The sequence below is a fragment of the Haliotis rufescens genome, unplaced genomic scaffold, assembly GCF_023055435.1.
Source record: "Haliotis rufescens isolate VD_foot unplaced genomic scaffold, xgHalRufe1.0.p SCAF_5, whole genome shotgun sequence".
Lineage (NCBI taxonomy): Eukaryota > Metazoa > Mollusca > Gastropoda > Lepetellida > Haliotidae > Haliotis > Haliotis rufescens.
The window spans coordinates 10,226,586-10,248,035 of record NW_025964223.1 but is presented as its reverse complement, the minus strand read 5'-3'; the positions used below and the strand labels follow the sequence as shown (position 1 = coordinate 10,248,035).

Below are 21,450 nucleotides of genomic sequence, written 5' to 3'. Positions count from 1 at the left end.
TGTATCCCTATAAATAAATTTCGTATGGCTTTGGCAAAGTTAAGATTATATTATATGCTAATAATATCAGAAAAGTTATGTAAATACTGGCTGTAGCAATGTTGCAACATGCTATTGGGCTGATGGCCTACACTTGAGGATGACAATGATGATGATGATGATGATGATGATGACAATGATGATGACAATGATGATGATGATGATGATGATGATGATGATGATGATTGTATGCCATCATTCCCGGACGTCATGGCTGTTCATAGTATAAACCATTAGTTTGTCTGGCCCAGACTGTTCCAATGTGTGCATGGGCAGTTGTGACATAAGTGGCACAAAAGAACATTCTCTTGTTCCATGGAGGATGTCCACAGGGACTCTGAACACTGAAAGGGACACTGAATTTCAGGATCTGGTTTTAGCTAATTGTGTGTCATCGTTCCCGAAGGCGTGGGGGGCGTCGTCCATGGTTACAAAACGCTGTTTTGTCCACCTTTTGCAGCGAATTTATGGGTTATTGGGACACAGGTTTCGCAAAACCAAAAATGAAATGACTCAAGTGACAGGGTTTTTTATTTCAAGAAGTCTTCAACTATTTTGTAAATGTCCTACCTTATTTTTCAGGCCAGTCTTCCAGGAAACTTCCTTCCACAGATGCCGGTGAAAATGGAAGTGCGAACCTCCTTCCAACGACCCCTACTTCCCCCACTACACCCACTACCCCCGGCCTATCGGACCACCTACAGCCAACAGAGGACCAACCACAGGTCTATCGGACCCGATGGCTGATGTTAGCGTTGTTTAGTATCTACAGCTTCAGTAGCGCCTTTCAATGGATCCACCTCAACATCATCGCCAACGTCATTCTCCGTTTCTACAACGAGAGCCTCCCAGAAGACGTCTTCCAGAGAGAAACCGCCATAGATTGGTTGTCGATGTTGTACATGCTGGCATACATTGTTCTCGTCATCCCGGCCACGTGGGTCTTGGACAAGAAAGGCCTACGTATATGTCACATTCTTGGGTCCCTACTGAACGCGATTGGGGCCTGGATTAAGTGTGCCAGTGTCAGTGGGGACAGGTTTGCTGTGCTTATGTTTGCACAGACGATGTGTGCTTGTGCCCAGATGTGGGTTATAGGAATCCCTGCACGACTGGCAGCTGTGTGGTTCGGGCCTAATGAAGTGTCCACAGCAACGTCTATAGGTGTATTTGGAAACCAGGTGAGCATGGGTAGTTCAGGGCAATGCATTAAATTGTAAAATGGCTATCACTGTAGATTGCGTGCTGAAATACAGGACGTATGTTTGTCACTGACATACTGAGGTATTTTGATGATCTGCATACTAGAACATGCTTGTTTACGAACATGCAATTTCAGCCAATGTCGTCTCAAAATAAGTACACATATATTGATGACGCGGTCAGTAGAACATTACATATCTTGCTATGTCCTATGTCTCTTCCATATGCATGTCAATACAGCTAGTGATGCTGTAAGCCACTGTCTTGACAATGGCTGTCCCTTGCCATCAATTTCTGGTGATCTTCTACAGAAAAAAAGACATTTCCCTTGTTGATCTGTGATTGTGTCCATAAAATTTTTAATACACACAAAAAACTTCCACAACTACATTTGTATGATTAGTGATAACACACTATGTCATTTCGCGGAGTAAGGAAACACGTTTTCAGTTTTACTGGAACTATTTTCAGTTGGCCTCAAAGAAACCATTGTTTCCAGACTGATCAGTGAGAAATACATAAAAGAACTGTACCACTCATGAAGCATCTTCCCGAGTCAAGGGAGTTAACTGACTATTAAAGTCCAGTTTCCACCCTTGCCGAACGATCGAGCTGGACTTTTAAAGTCGGTCAACTCTCTTGCCTCGGGAAGATGCTCATGAAGATATGTTAGTTATATGTAAGCTCGATGTGTATGTATTGTCAAAGAACTCGTATCACGGGTTCATTATCCTTATTCCAGCAAATTCTGGCCACATAGCACACACCCTCCACAACGTGCCGGTTGTAGGTTTCACACAACCCAACGTTTTTTTAAACGACTTGTAAAGTAACGTTAATATTGACGATTTTCGACACGATGAAATATTAATTCAGTTTTAAAAAAACAACTAAACATGTTCTATGTATTGCCTGTTGGAGTAACGTGTGTGTTCACAAATAATGCATAGTTTTAGACATAATAAAAAGGCTTTCATTCATCTCTCCCGACATCTGATGTCACAGTTCAACAGTAACGGTATAGAGTACAACTTTTCCATCAAAATAAGTTTGTATCATTCTGCTGTGTCATGTTGTGTAGGTGGGTGTGGCAGCAGGTTTCCTCTAAATACGTGTATAGCTACCCTTCTGTGTCATGTTGTGTAGATGGGCGTGGCAGCAGGTTTCCTCTAAATACGTGTATAGCTACCCTTCTGTGTCATGTTGTGTAGGTGGGCGTGGCAGCAGGATTCCTCTAAATACGTGTATAGCTACCCTTCTGTGTCATGTTGTGTAGATGGGCGTGGCAGCAGGATTCCTCTAAATACGTGTATACCTACCCCTCTGTGTCATGTTGTGTAGTTTGGCGTGGTAACAGGGTTCTTCTTAATACGTGTATACCTACTCTTCTGTGTCATGTTATGTAGTTTGGCGTGGCAGCAGGGTTCTTCTAGATACGTGTAGGTGGGCGTGGCAGCAGGTTTCCTCTAAATACGTGTATACCTACCCTTCTGTGTCATGTTGTGTAGATGTGCATGGCAGCAGGCTTCCCCTATAAAGGTGTGCTTCTACCCTTCTATATCATGTTGTGTAGGTGGGCGTGGCAACAGGATTCCCCTATATACGTGTGCTTCTACCCTTCTATATCATGTTGTGTTGCAGGTGGGTGTGGCAGCAGGATTCCTACTACCCCCAGAAATAGTCCCCAACTCCGACAATCTAGACGATGTAGCTAGAAATCTCAGTATAATGTTCTATGGGACCGCCGCCTTTACGACGCTTCTCTTCATCATTATAGTAATAGGTGTGTATTGTGTTGGACAAGTTACCGTGTGTGATAACAACCTCTGGCAGTACGGACGCTCAACTTCTTATTACAATTGTAACCACGTATCGGTATAGCTTCAGACTGCGTTATGCAGCAAGTGATATGGCAAGTCAGTAGGGGCGGTCGGGTAGCCTAGTGGTTAAAGCGTTCGCTCGTCACGCCGAAGACCCGGGTTCGATTCCCGACATGGGTACAATGTGTGAAGCCCATTTCTGGTGTCCCCCGCCGTGATATTGCTGGAATATTGCTAAAAGCGGCGTAAAACCATACTCACTCACTATGGCAAGTCAGTAAGTGGGCATAGTTATTCATACACAGGTACCACTATATAGTCGCTACGACTGTAGATAAGTGAGTGAGTGAGTGAGTTGGGTTTAACGCCGCTTTTAACATTATTCCAGTTATATCACGGCGTGTCAGCTTAATGTGGGAGGAAAGCCCCAAGTGATGCAGGTCTCAGACGTTTACCACTTCGGTGAAACCCACGAGCACGGGTATGGTGCTGACAAACCTAGAAACATAATCGGGGCGAACTGGGATTCGAACCCACAATCATAGGTTTCTGGCGTGTCCAGGGACGCAACTCTGCACAGCGAATCGCGGCGCCTTAGACGACTGGGCCACCCGTGCCCCCGACTGTAGTTAAGAAGATGATCATTGGTACTTTCTGATTTCGTGTGCTTGTTGTTTAACGCCGTTCTAGTACTATTCCAGCTCTGTGGCGGCTGCCATGCCAGGGAAACCTTTCAGTGATGTTATGATCCACGACTGTCGCCGTCGGTGTACAATGGCACGCTACCATTTCGTCGAGCCTCATCACTCATCCATTAAGTCACCTCGTGCCACAAGCCTAGGTTGCTGGAGACTGTTATAACCCGGAAGTCTTGTCATGATTACATATCCAACTAAATACCACAGAAAGATCTTGTGTGTGGATATTTGAACTTTAATGGTTGTGATGTCACCCGTTAACACCAAGGCCCCGTACAACAAAGTAATCTTAGCACTAAGTCGATCGGGGGGGGCACGGGGGGCCCAGTCGTCTAAGGCGCCGCGATTCGCTGTGCTGAGTTGCGTCCCTTGGGCACGCCAGAAACCTATGATTGTGGGTTCGAATCCCGGTTCGCCCCAATTATGTTTCTAGGTTTGTCAGCACCATACCCGTGCTCGCGGGTTTCACCGAAGTGGTAAACGTCTGAGACCTGCATCACTTCGGGCTTTCCTCCCACATTAAGCTGACACGCCGCGATATAACAGGAATACTGTTAAAAGCGGCGTTAAACCCAACTCACTCACTCACTCAATCACTAAGTCGATCGTAACTACCATACTTTATCATAGGCCAAAGACAATCGTACGAACGAGTCCCTGGTTATTACCTGGCTTTTACGTTTTTAATTCTCTTCACGTAAGACAGTGTTACAGCAGATAGCCCACTGAGGTACCATGTCGCAGTTTAACATGGTAACATTAAACAGACACAGTATACGGACTCCGAGCCGACCAGTCCTTGTGCTATCCTTTTAATGCCGGGCGCCAGGCAGGGTATCAACAAGTACCATCTATTTACGTATTCTGGTATGATCCACCAGGGGATCGAAATAGCAGTCTTCCGTTCTCCAGAGACTCTATCCACTACTCATCTCCAGAAATCATTTCTTAAGCTCACCTTCCCGATATTGACCTTGCATGTACATGGGGTTTAAACAGGTCCCCAGCAACCTTTGCTTGTTCGAGGCAACTAAACTGGATCGGGTGGTCAGGTGCGCGCATTCTTCTCCTTATGCATTCTCTGTCCAGTAGTTGTATCTAAAGACTGCTCTGATATAGCTGAAATAGTGTTGCGGCGTTAAACAACATTCACTTACTTCTGTTATGTTTTTGAAACTCGCCTATGTTGTTATTTCTTTTTATGAACCTATGTATGAATACTCGTCTCTCACAATTCTTTCTATACCATTATGTTGTAGAATAAAACTTTAAAGTACCTTAAGTGCTGTTTGAGAATTCCAAGAAAATAAATTGAAAACTTATATTGTGTAGTGGTTCATTTAATTGGATCCTGGGGGCTGTCGGGTAGCCTAGTGGTTAAAGCGTTCGCTCGTCACGCAGAAGACCCGGGTTCGATTCCCGACATGGGTACAATGTGTGAAGCCCATTTCTGGTGTCCCCCGCCGTGATATTGCTGGAATATTACTAAAAGCGGCGTAAAACCATACTCACTCACTCACTAATTGGATCCTGAGACAGGTTATTCGGTTTTATCATGGAAATCACACATTATGAAGATTCTCAAACGTTCCCTGTTGTTTCGAAACATTTAATATACCGACATTGTTTGCTTGCTCCCACTCAACCTCGCAGAGATTTAACAATGACCTTGGCAGCCGAAACTAATCTACAAGTCCTCATTCCGTTCTGGTGTGTACACTTGAGAAGATAAACACAGAAGCTGTCGTTTCACATTAGTGCTAGATGGGCTACCTTTCACCGTATAGCACGTACATGACACGTCCTACATACATGCAGGTCTTTCTGAACACCTGGGTCCACTTGCACAAAGCGATCTTAGCGCTAAGATGATCGTAACTCCCATACTTTAGCATAGGCTTACAATAGTCTTAGCCCTGAGATCGTTTTGTGCAAGTGCGCCCAGTTATGTGCATATGCATGCATATATGATAAGCTATATGATTGCTAATTCTTGTGCAGTTGAAAAAGTTATTTTATTCTATTAATTTAACAAATAAATATGAATTGTATAACAGGCTATTAGAAAATGCTGTGGATGTCGCCAAAAGAGTAATTGTATAACATGCCTTTTGTTAATGTACTGACATTTTGGAAGGAAAACTGAATGAGTTGCAAAATTATTCATTTTATCGTTACGACCAATACAATGCGTAAAGTAAACTTGGGGTGGACTTTTTTCTGAAAGCACCCGTCGGTGTTCCGTTTTCAAACCTTGAAATCTATATATCAGACAAACATTCTTGTGCGATAAAAGTTATTTCAATGTATTTCAGTTTAGCCTTCTTAAAAGCAAGTCACTGATTTGTATTAGTTTTTTTGTTCCCAACAAATAAGGAGACTATTTATGAAATATGCTCGACGTTTGTTGTTATTGGTAATTGGAAACCTGGTCCTAGATCTTAACTTTCAGGACCATGTCCAAGTTATGCGTGGGTCGGTGTATTGCATTAATATCTCAATGAACCACATTGAACTAATGATCTTGTTTCAGTACTGAAGGACGCACCGCCCAAGCCCCCGAGTCGGGCGCAGATGTTGGCCGTGGAAGCTTCTAAAAACGAGGACTACCTTTCATCCCTGGCAAGACTGCTCAAGAACCCGGGGTTCATTATGCTTACGATATCCTACGGTTAGTCTCACATAGCTGCGGTGGGGTAGTCTAGTGGTTAAAGTGTTCACTCGTCACCCAAGACCGGGTTCTATTCCAAAATGCGTACAATGTGTCAAACCTATCTCTGGTGTCTCCCGCCGTGATTTTGATGGAGTATTGTTAAAGGTGGCTCAGAACCATATTCACCCAATCATGTTTATAGATGTCTTTAATTCGTTTTTAACACACCATTTGTCCGGACCCCATCACAAATGCATGGAACGATGCTCATGGTGTCAATCGCTCGTCCAGACTCGATTATGTCCAGGTCGACGTTATATAGCTGGAATATATAACCAAACAACCTCTGAATGTATTTTTAACAAAGACCTGATACATTGTATGTTGACATGAAAAACTCACGATCATTTCACGCAACAGCTCCAATGGCCCTCTCTAAGACGTCCTGGTATTGTTCGTTACGCTATTGGTTTGTACGTTACGACCCTTGTGGCAGTGTGATCGATTCCAGTCGACCTGAGCACTGTTATGACTCATTCCCGCTGTCTAAGCTATCGACATAATGTCACAGTGAAGCCATGCGATCATTGCTTATTTTCTTCATCAGCGTAATAAATATGAAAAAAAACCAGTTGTGGTGCCAAGCGTGCCATTCTTGAAAACATTGAAATTCATTACTTTCGAAAAAGTGCAATATCGTCCAAGACATTGTCCTTTGTACCCTCAAAAGAGAGCGTGGTGCATCATGCTTCATTCCAACATCAATTGTTCCACACGTCAAGCCGTGGTATTGGTTAACGTTTGGATGACGTTGTGGGTTAAAAGACACATACGTCATTACTGCGATGTCCTCGGAACGTTGTTTATCGTCTCTGGGGATGTTATTTATGATCTATCCAAATGTATGGTTACTTTGTGGATGTCTCTTTAAAGCACTGAAGAACCTTGGTGCATGTCCATGGATGAAAGAACTCTTTGTGGATGATTAAATCATTTCAGGAAGTCAATTAACATGTCAACATGTTAGCATTATATGCAAGGGCTAAGGTAACTCAAGTAAATGATTGTACAAAATACATTACTGAATTTTTGTTTCAGGTATCAATACTGGGTCTTACTATGCTATATCAACGTTGCTTAATGCTGTAGTTCTATACTATTTTGAGGTACGTATGCTTCTCAAAATGTTATACAGGTGAGGATCCGGGGTAGAATAGGTCTTCAGTAACCCATTGTTGCCGTAAAAGGCGACTATGCTTGTCGTAAGAGGCTACTAACGGGATCGGGTGGTTAGGCTCGCTGGCTTTTTTGAAGCGTGTCATCGATCCCAATGTCGTTGGTCGATGCTCATGATATCAATCACTGGATTGTCTGGTCCATACTCGATTATTTACAGACCTCCGTCATATAGCTGGGATATTGCTGAGTGCGGCGTAAAACAACAAACCAAACTAAAATCTCAAAATGTTATCGCGAACGTTTCGTTCTAGCCCAGATCTGACTGTTGGTATTTTAGGTATTGCAATATTACAGTATTACTATTCTTACGAGCAAAGCTGGGATAAGCCGCATGGGGATTCTGCGTTAGGGTAGTTCCCCCACAACCTATACTGGTTGTGAGAGACGATCAAGTGATAGCTGATGACTTGGTTGAACACATGTGATCATACCCAGACAGCGTGGATTATTGTTTACAATATGAATCACTGGATTGTCTGATCCAGCATTTACACCTGATGTCAAGGCTGTCCATGAACGAGGCTCAGTCGTTTGTTGGGGAGCGTCCTTGAGCGTCCTTGAATCTGAATATGGTCCGGTGTAGTCTATCAGTTATAGGTATTCACAAGGGTTTAGCATAGTATCCATGCCAACTTTCTGTATTTAAGGATCTATCTACGCAATTTGGATACGATGAGATGCATCAACCAAGTTGGCGAGCCTGACAACCCCCTCTCGTTGCTGAAGACCAGTTCTAACCCGGATCATCTCGGGGTCCTTAGGTTATATATGTACCTGTGTACCTATATGTATATGTATAAAATATATATATATATATATATATATATATATATATATATATATATATATATATATATATATATATATACCAGGTGCTACTTTCATAGCTCTCGGGTCTTTCGTAGGTTACCTCATAATAGAGTCCTATAAGAGAGAGATTGCCACGTTATTTATTAGCCGGCGCACATTAAGACCGATGAGCGGGCGTTAAAAGCTGTTGTCTACGTGACATGTCGGCCTTTACATGCCATCTGGTATTACACGGTGCGCGGTGTAGAGTATGTGTGTGAAGTAGTTTGTGGGAAGATGTTACATTGGACGAGGAAGCTTTCAAGAGTGAGCGATAATTGCTGCTAGGATGACATCATTCTTGTAAACAGGCTCTGTCATCTAATACTAAGTCCATCAATAATGGCCTGGATTCCTTTACCCAAGTGGTTGCTCACGTTCTTTTTTACCCCGGTCAACGGATTAGTACGCACTAAATTTTGCATTCTCGGCTCCCCGGGGAGTATACAACCCATACTGCCTTTGAGGCGCTCAAACGTTAACAGTCATATTATCATCCCGTCCTATCGGGTACCCATTCACTGATGGGTGAGCAGAGGCATGTTTCGAAGAAAGTCTTTTGTACTTCAGCACGGGACCGAAACCCTAGAAACTCTCAGAAGTCAACCTGTGGAACACGGTCACCCTAAACTATGCGACCAATGTTGCTCAGCTTCACCTCATTTGTATTTATTATACAAGCATTATTATCTTATTCACAATCACCGCAAAACATAAATATCTCAATAGACATTAAGGTGTAAGAACTGATCGAAGGAACGATTGGACCGTCCCATATATCATGTCAAAAGGAGAGTTATGGCCCTTAGGGACAAATATGATCGCCAAATGTCCATATATGGAGGGAAACACAATGGCAAGTAATAATATCAAGTCATCCAATCGATGCCGCACATTCTTATCCATACTATCAATAGACGTAATAGCATGTCATCGATCCCAACTGTGTGGATCGGTGCTCATGATATCAAGCACTGGATTGTCGGGTCCAGACTCGATTATTTATAGACCGCCGTCATATAGCTGGAAGAGAGCTGAGTACCAACCAACCAATCATCGACGTAATCAACTGTGACGTGCCCAAGGGACGCAACTCTGTACATCGAATTAAGACACCTTGGGCCACCCGTACCCCGACACATTATTAACACGAACAATGAACATCAATATTGCTTCATGCAACGACCCCATGTTCATAAACAATAGTAATAATAGTTATGGTATTGATAGTAATGTATTATTAATTCTACCAATAATGGCAATATCGACACATGCTCACACATGGGTCAATAAATATATTTGTTTTGGCATAGGTATTGAGAGAGAGAGAGAGAGAGAGAGAGAGAGAGAGAGAGAAAGAAATGTTATACCCTCTGCCCTTCAAGTAAAATAATTAATATGTAAAAAGTAAAACCAATTAATTCCGTCTGTCCGTGCGCCCTTACGAGGACATTTCTTTCAATCTTTTCAAACACTTTTTAAAGCTATATGAGAAGAGCAGTGCGAAGTTTGATTTCAATATTTTGGTTTTCTGAAAAAAATATAGTTTTTTTTCTCATTTTTACTTCAACATTTGTGTGACCTAAAACTTGACAACTACTTAGGGAACAGTTTCCATTCTGATTGAAGAGGTGCAGTTCAACGTTTGAATTTGTGTTTGTGAGTTTGTATTTTTGAAAGTGTATGATCTTTTTCATGTTGTGAACATAGAATATGTTTTTACTTCAACATTTGAACGACCTTTAACTTAAAACTACTTCATAGATTCTATTCCATTTGGGGGTACAGTTTCTATACCAATAGCAGATGTGCAGTGGAAAGTTTGATTTCGATAAGCGGACTTTCTGAGAAAATATTGCTTTTTTCATGGTTTGAGCTTGAAATATGTTGGAGTCGAAGTCGGGAGTATTAGAGAACCCGGCTCACCTATTGTCTTGTTTATGTTTATGTTTACGGGTCGCCATCGACACATTGAATTGTGAATTGTTCCACAGGTTGACTTCTTAGAGTTTCTAGGGTTTCGGTCCCGTGCTGAAGTACAAGAGACTTTGTTCGAAACATGCCTCTGCTCACCCATCAGTGAATGGGTACCCGATAGGACGAGATGATAATATGACTGTTAACGTTTGAGCGCCTCAAAGGAAGTATGGGTTGTATACTTCCCGGGGAGCCGAGCATGCAAAATCTAGTGCGTACTAATCCGTTGACCGGGGTACACATTGATCATTAATATTTTTAACTTTTTTTGTGAATAATCGGTTAAAGTTGACTCATTCCCCATCACATTCCAGGGTCAGGAACAGAACGCGGGTCGTATTGGTCTCACCATCGTCCTGGCGGGGGTGCTGGGGTCAGTGGTGGCTGGAATATGGCTCGACAAGACAAAGACTTTCAAGTGAGTGAGCGAGTGATGTGCGAGTGACGAGTAAGTTTGTTTCAGCGAGGGAGTGGTTTAAAATTTAACACCGCTTTGAACATCATTGGCTGCATGTCATGGACATATAGGTCTCAGTGAAACCAAGTACCTACTACAAATAGAAGAATACTTGGAAGGTAAATGATACATGATATGTAGACAGATGAACAGATTGACTATATAGATCTGAAATAGCGGAGGGTAAAGGTTTTCAATTTATTTGGACACGCGACATTCCTGATAGATTATACAAGAAGGGTTCCAGTCTGTGTCAGACAAGGCAGGCGGAGAAGATATATACAGTAGACTACGGTTATAACGAACTCAAAGGGACTACTAATTTTAGTTCGTTATAACCGTAATTCGTTATAAGCATATATACAGCATAACTACAGCATATAGTCGGGACTAAAAAGTTAGTACGTTATATCCGTTAGTTCGTTATAACCGTGTTCGTTATAACCGTAGTTTACTGTAGTTTGTTTGCATTCATTCAGCTGCAAATTCTCTTCATGAACAGATCATGTTGTACCTTTCTGTACTTGTTCTACCTCTCTGTGTGAATATCTGAGGACGCATCCATAGACGGTCGTTTCAAGTGAACTTTCTGATCGGCCAATCATCGTCTGAATTTTCTGGATGAAAGAGCGAGGCATTCATGCCGGTATATCAGACGTCTGTATCGCGAAAACGAAATTGGGGATGAAAAAGGCCGCGACATTATGTGGATGTAGATATTTTATACATCCTGTGGGCCTCTACATCCAATCATGATTAAAGTCGTAATAAATAAAAGCGACAAAACCCTTCCCATATTCATATGAATTCTCTGTCAAAATCAGAGTCGATTGTGCGATTCCGATGATATCATGAACATGTGTTTATAAATCATTATCAGATATTGATAATAATCAGGTGTTCGCGAAAGGGGAACCTGCACCACTGGTGGCACCCGTCACAAACACATGCAAAGGCAAGACAATTGTTAACTTGAAAATACACGGGAGCATATGGTACAAGTCAAAGTATTTTGTTAAAATCAAAATTCCCGCTCAGGGTTAACCTGTCGCGACATATATGCACGTGTCCTCAGAATATCGGACGAAAAGATCTTATGATAATGTGATTGGTCAAATGCAAGTCTCGTTCAAACTAAGATACTGCGTTGAAGCATATGGTAGTTCTGACACAGTTCGTGATACAGCGTAACGTATCGTATACTCCCCAGGGGGCTGAGAAAGAAAATGGATTGCCCACCGACACATTGACAGGGTTATATTGGTGTTATCGTTTTCATGAGATGGTCCACAGCGCCTTACAAATATCCATTTGTTGTTGTTGTTGTTGTTATTATTATTATTATTATAATTATTATTATTATCATGTTATCATTATTATTATATAACTAGAAGGGTACAATTAAAAAAGACATATAAACCTACCACAAATGTCATTTATCAGAATTGGACTATTCGAAAGGCAATTTCCGCAATGTATTAAATCGTTTCTTCCACTGACTATGTTTTTTGGCAACAATTATGATATTGGATCTTCATTGGCAATTTCCAGGGGCACCTCGCTAGCAATCTACATACTGTCTATGGTGGGGATGGTTGTATTTACATTCACCATGAACTTGAGTCATATCTGGATCGTGTTTCTAACAGCTGGGTCATTAGGGTAAGTACTTCTTTGAGTGAGTGCCGTTAACGTGAACAGTATTTCAGTCAAATAACGGGCTGTCAGCTTGATGTGGGAGGAAGCACGATGTCAGTCATGCATGTGTTAGACCTTAACCACTTTGGCGCAGCCTACGAGCACAGGCATATGGTGCTAAAACGTATGACATGGATCAGGGTGAATTTGGGTTCGAACCAACGATCATAGGATCATAGTTCGCCAAAGGGGCGTAACTCTGTAAAGCGAAAAGCGGTGGCGTGGGCGACTTGGTCATCCGTGTTCCATACTGAGCACTTTGAAATCAGCAATTACTCACTCTACATATAACCTTGGCACAAAGGTCACAGGCCCGTGAAGATCCGGGTTAGAATAGGTATTCATCAACCAATGCTTGCCGTAAAAGGCGACTATGCTTGTCGTAAGAGGCGACTAATGGGATCGGGTGGTCAGGCTCGCTGACTTTGTTGATGCATGTTATCGTATCCCAATTGCGTGATACCCGTGAAGATTCCGGGATAGAATAGGTCTTCAGCAACCCATGCTTGCCGTAAAAGGTAACTATGCTTGTCGTAAAAGGCGACTCACGGGATCCGGTGGTCAGGCTCGCTGACTTGGTTGATGCATGTCATGGTATCCCAATTGCTTGGATCGCCTCATATTTATCACCAAATTGTCTGGTCCAGACTCGATTATTTACAGACCGCCGTCCTATAGTTGGAATATCGCTGAGTGCAGCGTTAAAAAACAAACAAACAAACAAACAAACACATGCAACAATTCGTTTTAATTCCTCACCACGAAAGAACCCAATTCTTCATATCAGTGTATGTTTTGACGTTCATGTCGTCGCTAGATGGCTGAAATAATGCTGATGCGACGTTAAATGTTAACTCACACACTTGATGCTAATTGTGTAACGTTGTGCAAGGACAAAGATGAACGTGATCTGCGCAAACATCATCAGCGGCACTGTGTTGTGTTGATCTTGCTTTTAATCAATCAAACAACCTTACGTTCCGTCATCGTCACCAACAGACGGCTTATTAAATCAAGGACCAAGGATTCTGGAACTTGTGGTTCGATCCCATGGCAGCGTAAATCCAAAAGACATTAGATGGCACAAGCTGTTACACAAATGTCTGGGCGGAGCATTAAGGGGATGCATCTGGCCGACTCAGTTTAATGTGTCTGAGTGGGGTATCAGTGTTAAAAGAACTGCGGCATGGCATCTGGGTGGGTTAGCACTTAGTCCGGACTAATACAAGCAGACACTTAGCCTTTCCCTGTGAGCTAAATTGGTTGGCAGCGTGATCTTGAAGCGAACAAAAACATCATCTGTTTAATGAGTCTTGTTATTTTGTCAAGAATTGTTGAGGAACTAGACTAACATCTAGTCTCTGAAATGAACATATCGTACAGAAAAAAACAGTTGTTCAGTTATCTTAATAAAAATATAATAAAAGGGAGCCAAGTGTCTCTCTTCATTTTCAGAAGTGTTGAGGAACTAGACTAACATCTAGTCTCTGAAATGAACATATCGTACAGAAAAAACAGTTGTTCAGTTATCTTAATAAAAATATAATAAAAGGGAGCCCAGTGTCTCTCTTCTTCATTTTCTGATACTTCAGTAATCTAGACTTGCCAAACATTATAGACATTATAGGGCTGTATTTGTTATATATTTGTATCAGGGTCTGTAAGACAGACTATTGAGGAACGTACACTTTAAGCTGCTTTGACTATTGAATGCTGGTAACAGCAACATGATTGAAAGGTCGAGACATGCGGGCTGGAATCTGTCATTTGGTTACCATGTAATGGGCCAGTGGGGATCCCGGATCAGAATAGGTCCCAGCATGCAATGCTGGTCGTAAGAACCGACTAATCGGGTGATCAGAGTCGGTGACTCGGTCGTATCCCATGATGTCAGTCACTGGGTTGTCTGGCCCAGACTCGATCATTTACAGAACGCCGCCATGTAGCTGGAATTGTGGCGCCATTAAACAATCAGCCATTCACCTCATACAATGAATGAATGTATACCGTTGATGTTATCACTCTTATTTTGTCCCAATTACAGTTTTTTCATGACGGGTTATCTGCCAGTGGGATTTGAGTTTGCAGCAGAAATTACATTCCCTGAAGGAGAAGGCACCTCGTCTGGTCTTCTCAACGCATCAGCTCAGGTAGGAAATACATCTCTGCGAGGTAAATATATCAGTACAGATATCGCCTTGATTGCTCGTTATTTCTTATTTAAGTTACGTGTAGTTAGTCCTGCTACTGTAAAAAACAAACTCTTTTAAAATCTTATATGGTCATAGGACATGTTTGAATAGTAAGGGAATTAGGAAACATCATTCCGATATGCTTGACTTAATCATGCGTAGATATCCAACTAGAACATATTAATAGATAATATCTACATGTCAAGAACAATCACTGACAATCTGTCACGACTGAGTGAGTGAGTAGGTATGGTTTTACGCCGCTATTAGCAATATTCCAGCAATATCACGGCGGGGGACGCCAAAAATGGGCTTCACTCATTGTACCCATGTGGGGAATCGAACCCGGGTCTTCGGCGTGACGAGCGAACGCTTTAACCACTAGGCTACCCCACCGCCCCCACGAATGAGTGAAAGGTCAAAGTCCCTTCATTATTCAGGACGAGTATCCATCATTACGGGAGGATTATTAATGATCAATTTTAAGAAACAAAGATGTACCAAACGCACTCTTATGACGAAACGTACTGACGACATGCTATTTGTTCCAGTAAGGTATATAATATTTGTTTGCACTATCTGTTGCCATGGTTGTTTCGTATATTTTTCCCGATGTATGTCACGCAGGGTTTTCATAGTGGATATGATAAATTTTACAGTCAGTGTTTACAGTCCTCTTCAGTGTTGACCGTTGTTTATAATTAGTGCACTTGTAGGGTAGCCTAGTGGTTAAAGTGTTCGCCTATCACGCAGAAGGCCCGGGTTCGATTCCCCACATGTGTGCAATGTGTGAAGCTGCATAAAACCCAACTCAATAATCAGTGACTTGTGTGTGTTTGTCTGTCTCAATGTCATCATTAACCATCAAACTGTCATATAGATTTCACTGATTTGGGTAAACAGATCGCTGGTTTTGAACGGCTTGATCAAGGACTGCCAAAAGACCTGATCTTACACCCATTGAAAGAGATGTATGCGCCAATATCTAAAGGATGTCATACTAAATCTTTCAACATGTAAATGTTTTATAGACCGCAACCCAAAATAACCACAGAACGCTGCTGTCGGGTAATTCCGCATTGAACCACTCACTCAATATATACTGATTTAAGACTATATTACGGTCTGGAAAACACTTACCTTCGATCGATTGTCTTATCAAGTATTTACCATCACAGACACTCTGACAGCTAAACTGTTTGAACGCCGGTGCTGTCTTTGGAAAATCAATGCTTTATGTATTAATCAATCGATTTTGCAGTTTTTTGGCATCATCTTTACGATCGGGATGAGGGCAATGATGAACCGCTTTGGTGTGCTCGCTGGCAACTGTACTCTGGCTGTGGCGCTATTGGTCGGGAGCATTATGACTGGTAGGCAGCAATTGCCCTTCTTTAACCATCTGAACTGAAGGACTATAATTTTGTATTACGTAAGGCACATTTCCGAGTTTGCTGCTTGCTCTTAGAGACAAACCATTAATCATTAACAGAGCCCCGGGTTGGGAAGGCTTACTCACAAGGATGCGGTATCTCGCGTTCTTTATGTCTGTGATTATGATAACCTCGACTGTAGCACAGTCCCTGAACCATTATATTTTCCCTTTCTCACAGCCTGTGTAACCCTAAAAGAAGCAAGTCTAGATTTTCCACGATTTAGGAATCAGAATCTAAATCTTTATTTTCTTTACATGTAGTCTCTTGTCCCTGTCAAAATTATTTATTTTCGGAGAAGTAGCGTTAGTCTAATGATCTCTGTGCATTAGACCATGCCTTTCTGTGTATCTCAATTGCCGGGGTCAATTATTAGAAGCAGTGTGGACGATTTGTTCTCAGCACGATCAATAAACTTTTGTTTGGATATCTAGATTACAGAGCTGCAGATAAGCAGCGTATATGCGTAAAAAACGTTATCTGGACAATCTGTCTTGGTTTCAACACTTATTTTTACTTTGCTGTGCTGTCATAGATCCTTTGGAGTTTTCTGCATAGTGAGAAAAATGTAAACATGTTTGGGTGAACTGTAAATGTTTTGTCATTCATGTGATGAAGGGCCAAGGTCTTGTCCTGAAACGTTGTTACAAGAAATACAGAAGCTCTTATCCATGCAAAGGTTATTTCTTCAATGACTTCATGTTCTACTAACTTTTAATCCCCCATCAGAGACTACAATAGGCCCGGTGGAGACCTGAAGCCTGTCGGAATGTCATGATTGTTTTCATGCATACCCTTTGCATTTTCGTATTAAAACGCACTTGGGCTGATTTTCATGTCATTCTTGTCAAAAGTATTTCTTGTATATTTGATAAATCATGCACATACTGCTTTTATATATAATCTATCTAAGAACTAAATACTATCAAAATTATTATCCAAAATAGTTTCTTCTTTCAATTCACTGTGTTATGAGCCTTACTTAATTAGTTCTATCGGAGAAAAATGAACGGACAGGAGGATACACCATTTATTGAGATCGAGGGCTGTTGCTAAAAATGATCTGACGATATTCAATGAATAATTCAGTCCTCTTGACGTCGCGTTTCTAGCTCTGCACGTGTTATAAGGGAGATTATAGTGACAACTGAGGCCTCTCAAAGTCTGGGGGCAACGGGTGGCCCAGTCGTCTAAGGCGCCGCGATTCGCTGTGCAGAGTTGCGTCCCTTGGGCACGCCAGAAACCTATGCTTGTGGGTTCGAATCCCGGTTCTCCCGAATTATGTTTCTAGGTTTGCCAGCACCATACCCGTGCTCGTTGGTTTCACCGAAGTGGTAAACGTCTGGGACTTGCATCACTTCGGGCTTTCCTCCCACATTAAGGTGACACGCCGTGATATAACTGGAATACTGTTAAAAGCGGCGTTAAACCCAACTCACTCACTCACTCAAAGTCTGACGTAACATATGTTTTCTTTCTTGTAGCATTTATCAAAGCGGATTACAGGCGGCAGAAGGCAGGACAAGAGGTATGTGAACATAATATACATAGCCAGGTTGCCGGACTAACGCTGTAGAGAACTCACAATTCACAGTCATGTAAAGATGTAGTCTTTGAGCTTCACTACCTCCAAGTTACAGCTTTGTTTCGAGAGTGATTTGAATGAAAATCGCCTCACATACGCAAGCATCCCGCCTCATGTGAACCCCTTTGAAAGTCATTTTCATTTCATTAGAACTGACTGAGACGTTTTAAGCTGAATTAGGGGATAAACATGTTTTTTCAGATTTGCGGATATTATTACTAATAGGTATTTACCTTAACGTTTTAGAATCTTGCAAATTGCTTGTCCCGCTAGCGATATCTAATCTACCTTAGACCATGATTTGGTGATGACCGCATTCCACCGAAAGAAAACATAAGCCGGTGGTTTCAAATGTTGAAATTTCCGGGCTTCGAATATTAAATAAAAGCTGCAAAATTGAAAACTTTATCAAATTTAGTATTTAATTATCGGGTATCCAATTCGCCAAGCAGAATGGCACGTTGTACACATTTGTGATTGAAGGAGTACGTAGTCATGCGCAGGGAATGATCCAAGAGATTCCTGGGTTTCGAATCACTTTTAAACACGTTTTTAACCAATCAGGTTGCAGCACACAAACCCATTTGTTGATCATAAATGATACAATATGATTATAATTCTTGTCTGTACGTTGAGGGTACTAAAAGAGGCTTTAGTTCCATGTCTTCTCTCAGAGCTCCACAGGTCCATAGGCGGAACCCGAGGTCGCCTAGCAGAGCTCTGAAAAACTCCTCACCTCTAAAATGTATTTTCCGGCGCTCTGAGATTAAATCCTGGCTTCCATTTGGCTCATTTCGTAGTGATTTATGAGTAAAAAAGATGTTGTTGCACACAATACAAAATAACGACCGGGTGTCATTCTACCGAGATGATAAAATTTTAAAAATATACACGGAGAAGGGGTGAAATTGTGACTAGCCAAACGGGCCGTCTACTGTACGTTTCAGCAGGCCCTTTATAATTTCAACTGGCCACGGGCCAACGGGCTTGCTGTTGAAGCGACGTGTGCTTCTCCTTATAGTCAGGTCATGCACGTGGTACGAGAGAGGTGAGCCATGTCCATGGTCTAGTTCACGTGTCATGTTTAGCAATACCAACTGTTATCAGGGTGTGAAACTCCCAAAAATATCAGCCAGACCACAGGACTGGCTAGCTGAAATACTTGCCAGCCCTGACCAAAACCTGCCTGCCCACTATAATCATATGTTTCTCAGGATAAGCTAACGGGATTTCTTTTTGGTTACATTTTATCATTCATCTTTACATGTGAATTAATGATTATCATCGGGAAATATTTAGAATATTGTCACATATGAAATATAACCCGACCGTCGGGCAGGGGGATTTGAAAATCTGGCAGCCCGAGTTGAAATCAACCCGTCTCGGACGGTCGGGCAGGCAGGTATTTCGAACACTGCTGTAATACAGTCGAGTTTGATAACCCGTTGGGATTCCGGGGAATAATAGATCCTCATACCCATGTGACAATACATGGGGCGATCAGCTCCCGGTGGTCTGGCCCGGACACTGAGTTGCCTGGATCACTCGCTATTTACAAGCCGTTGTGGCGCCAGACAACTAGCGCTGATTACTCGATAATAGTTCATATTTTTGTGAAGGCTATTATCATTACTAAAATTGGTCAGTCGTAAAAACCAATACAAGTCGGTCGGCTGACCTGTTCGGACATCATGACGTCAAGATTGACCCTGTTCGTACTTTATGTTACGGTGTACCGAACAAAGCCACTGGCGTTCGTAAGTCAAATATGATATTGTCGCACAAACATATTTAATCGAAAAAAGGCCTTACTCTGAACACGTAATGATACATTCGTCAGTTGTGTCACTAGCATGTACGGGAATTTACAAATTGAACGTACGCGTTCACCCCGACCTTGTCTCCTTGGCGTCCATACAGCTCTTGAAATCCCGGACCCACCGCCATTGAAACATGTAACTCATGGTTTAAAGATGGCCATATGTTATGCTTACGAATGCTTGCTACTAGATTTCGTTCGGTGAAAATATTGATGTTTTTATTGGAAACTCATCGAATGTATATTATTAATGACGTTCCAGTTGAGTAGTGAATGTATTTTGACGTCATCCGTGGTATGTGATGTGTTTACAACATTGCTAATAGCAGTGAAACACCCCGCTTACTACATACAATATTTCTTTGCGTTACGTATACACATTTCGTTTTGTATTTTCTTTCAGTATTTCGCCAAATTGGACAACATTGAGATTGAAGTTCGCGAAAACAACGAAGAGGGCGACATTGAACTAGCACAGGACATGTAGGCACTTTCAACAAGGCAACTTCCTGGAGCATTTAGTCTGTGTGCTCTCGAAATCAAAATGACATTAAATCGGATATCTTGCTGTTGGATTTAATTTTATCTGAAAATGTGGTAATGGTCGGTTGAAATGGTATTGACCTTTGTGGGTATTACCTGACCTTCACTTGACTTCGTTGTGTTTGAGAATTTACAACATGTCGGGTCGTGTTTCTTATGATATGCCTGGTGAATGTACCACCCGGCGTTAATGGTGCTTGGAAAAGGGGAGTGTGATTTCCAATCCTATTCATTTATCAAACTGAAAACCAGCACTATAAGGCACCAACACACGGTTTAGTCCGCCAACTTTATAAGTAGATAATGTATGGATAACAACTTCTTTATTTTAATGTGATGGCAGTGTTTAGGTATTGATCCTTATGCCGTTGTCAAGCAAGGCTGAATAATGAAGATGGCAGAGTATATATAGTATGTGGAAGATTAACAGTAACAACAATTGCATACGTGAGAGAAACTAACATGAGTAGGTTAAATAATAACTACGGAGGGTTGGTTGGTTGGTTGTTTTGCGCCACATTCAGCAATACTCCAGCTATATGATGGCGGTCTGTAAATAATTGGGTCTGGACCAGACAATCCAGTGATTGATATCATGAGCATCGATCCACGCAATTGGGATCGATGACATGCATCAACCAAGTCAGCGAGCCTGACCACTCGATCCCGTTAGTCGCCTCTTACGACAAGCATAGTCGCCTTTTACGGCAAGCATGGGTTGCTGAAGACCTATTCTACCCCGGATCTTCACGGGTCAACAACAGAGGGATAATACTGTAACAACATGATGGACAGAGAACATGATGAGGATGCAAATAAGACAGGAAGCCAATTAAACAGGATAAGTATACATAGGTCGGGTTTCTGTTACTTAATGAATTCATAGTAGGCAGATTGGATGGGTTTTTTTTGTTTTTGTTTTTTGGAAATAGCCTTGATCATCGTTTATTGATGGGCTTGTGACGGGGGATGTGGATTGCTTTGTTAGTTTCCTTAAGTGAAGTCATGGATGTTGTTGGCGAGGATTTGGACATTTTCTCTGTTGCTGTGATTAGGACAGTTGCTGATATGGTCCGAGTTTTGTGCTCTGGTTATCAGTTTTGGACTGATGATCTGACATTATTTCACTGTAATTTCAGCGTGACCCCGCCGCGTCAAGTTCTTACACCACAACGAACATTAATGAATTTTGTGAAAACTGTGTATTGTATGCATAATGGGCATTTGGTATTCACATTGGTTTGC

The 21,450-nt window shown here is 41.9% G+C and overlaps 1 protein-coding gene across 2 annotated transcripts in view; it reads left to right on the top strand.

The window, feature by feature from the left end:
* LOC124150645 (feline leukemia virus subgroup C receptor-related protein 2-like) overlaps positions 1 to 20,234 on the top strand; it is a 29,624-nt gene extending 9,390 nt beyond the window's left edge. For both annotated transcript variants that reach the window (XM_046522607.2, XM_046522608.2), the window contains exons 2-11: positions 622 to 1,220; positions 2,884 to 3,025; positions 6,294 to 6,431; positions 7,512 to 7,579; positions 10,793 to 10,896; positions 12,487 to 12,597; positions 14,678 to 14,783; positions 16,087 to 16,198; positions 17,743 to 17,786; positions 20,066 to 20,234. In XM_046522607.2, the coding sequence (XP_046378563.2) occupies positions 622 to 1,220; positions 2,884 to 3,025; positions 6,294 to 6,431; positions 7,512 to 7,579; positions 10,793 to 10,896; positions 12,487 to 12,597; positions 14,678 to 14,783; positions 16,087 to 16,198; positions 17,743 to 17,786; positions 20,066 to 20,149 (1,508 nt within the window). In that variant the 3' untranslated portion in view covers positions 20,150 to 20,234. The remainder of the gene's footprint in view (positions 1 to 621; positions 1,221 to 2,883; positions 3,026 to 6,293; positions 6,432 to 7,511; positions 7,580 to 10,792; positions 10,897 to 12,486; positions 12,598 to 14,677; positions 14,784 to 16,086; positions 16,199 to 17,742; positions 17,787 to 20,065) is intronic.
* The last annotated feature ends 1,216 nt before the right edge of the window (positions 20,235 to 21,450 follow it).